We start from the raw sequence: 1,904 nt of genomic DNA on the forward strand, positions 1-1,904 counted from the left end.
CTTTCTGATCCTCTTCGCCATGTGAAGGAGCCATCTCCACCTCCCATAGTTTGTTGGTTTTCTCTCCCCATGTCTTGTCTACCCTATGTGTTCCTTTCCCTGTAACTCCCCAGGCAGCCTGGGGAAAGTGATTGGCTCAGGGTTTGACTGAGGAAAGATAAATAAATACTGTTAATAAGAAAAAAAAAGCTAATCTTTCTAACATGGAGCTATTGCTGCATTCAAAGCAACTGGAAGAGGCAGGCTCTGAGTTAGCAGCATACTTGCTATAAACTGTGCTGCCAGAGCTCAACAATTCTCAGTCAGGTCCATCCTTGCTGATAGATAATGAGTATAATGGAATTGCTTTCATTATATTCATATGAATCTGAGGGTGGTCTCATTATGATGCCCATTTTACACAATCTGGTATGAATCTACCAAATATAAATCTAGGGAAATTGGAAATTCTAATGAGTGAAATTTAATACATAAAGATCAATAATACCCTAGGTGTTCAACTCAACAGCTATTTGCCTTTGAGTCAGAAAGTGATCCTCCAAGGTGTTTCCAAGGCCAGAAATCGCACAGTAGAAGAATGCACATCTTTCTCCTGTGGAACCACTGGTGAATTAGACCACTCTTTGGTTAGCAAGGCAACTCTCTGTGCATTATGCACAGACTACCTAAACATTGGTGAGCTGGGATGGACTGGTAGTTGCCATATCATCATATGAACTACTATGCTGGGAAGGGCAAATTGAAGAAGAACGACACCACATTGTCAAAAAGAACATTTCAAGATCTACCCTGATGTTCAGTGCTGTCAAGAACAGGAATATATCCATACGCCAACAAGGAAGACCAGTTTATGTGACAGTTATCCAAATTTACACCCCAATCACTAGAGCCAAAGATTAAGAACTTGAGAATCAAAATGTACAACAATGAAAAAAAATTAAAAAGTGAGGACTTTTACTAACTTCTGAAGTCTGAAAATTGATCAAACATGTAAGGTTGTTGTTTTTATTGTTGTTATGTGCCATCACGTCTCCTGTGAACCATAGTGACCCTATATATAGCAGCTCTGAATCCCACCCAGTTCTGAAACAGTCTCACTAATACCGATACACCTCTCCCCATTGCCCCAGTTACTGTATCAATCCATCTCCTCTGAGTATTTCCCCTCCTGCATTGTCCCTCCACCCTTCCAAACATGATGTTATTTTCCAATGACTGGTTTATGGGAGACAGAGCTTCAATAGCCTAGCCTCCAAGGAGAAACTTGGTTTCACCCTCTCCAAGACAGACCTATTTGTTTTTTTAGCAGTTCATGGTATGCTCAAGGCTCTTCTCCAGCAACACAATTCAAAGGCATCGATTCTTCTTCTGTCATCCTTAGTCATTGTTCAGCTCTCTGATGCATAGCAAGTAATTACGAAGACCATGGCCTGGATTAGGCACACTTTAGTCTCTAGACTGACATCGTTGCTTTTCAGTACCTTGGAGAGGTCATTGACAGTAGATTTTCCCAATGCAATTTGCCTTCTGATTTCCTGACTGCTGGTGTTAAGAGTGTCGATTGGGCTACAATGAGGAGAAGATAAAATACATGAATGGGACCTTCTAAGAATCAAATCCCTATGTACATCCAAAAACTTCTCCAAAAAGGGAAACCACAGACTGGGAAAAAGTATTTGTGAATGACATGTCAGATAAAGGACTTATATCTAGAATTTATAAAATACTCGAGTACCACAATAAGATAAAGGAAAATGACCCAATCGAAAAATGGGCACAGGATATGAACAGACACATCACCAAAGAAGACATTCAGATGGCCAACAAGCACATGAAGAAATGTTCAAAATCCCTAGCTCTAAAAGAGATGCAAATCAAAACAACTATGGGATATCATCTCACCC

The 1,904-nt window shown here is 40.2% G+C and overlaps 1 protein-coding gene across 1 annotated transcript in view; it reads left to right on the forward strand.

The window, feature by feature from the left end:
* Positions 1 to 131, forward strand: part of LOC102860313 (ATP synthase F(0) complex subunit C2, mitochondrial-like) — a 614-nt gene extending 483 nt beyond the window's left edge. Inside the window, exon 2 of the mRNA XM_006897475.1 lies at positions 114 to 131. Within this exon, the coding sequence (XP_006897537.1) occupies positions 114 to 131 (18 nt within the window). The remainder of the gene's footprint in view (positions 1 to 113) is intronic.
* The last annotated feature ends 1,773 nt before the right edge of the window (positions 132 to 1,904 follow it).

Source organism: Elephantulus edwardii, unplaced genomic scaffold, assembly GCF_000299155.1.
Source record: "Elephantulus edwardii isolate Elephantulus edwardi_28Jun2011 unplaced genomic scaffold, EleEdw1.0 scaffold00209, whole genome shotgun sequence".
NCBI lineage: Eukaryota > Metazoa > Chordata > Mammalia > Macroscelidea > Macroscelididae > Elephantulus > Elephantulus edwardii.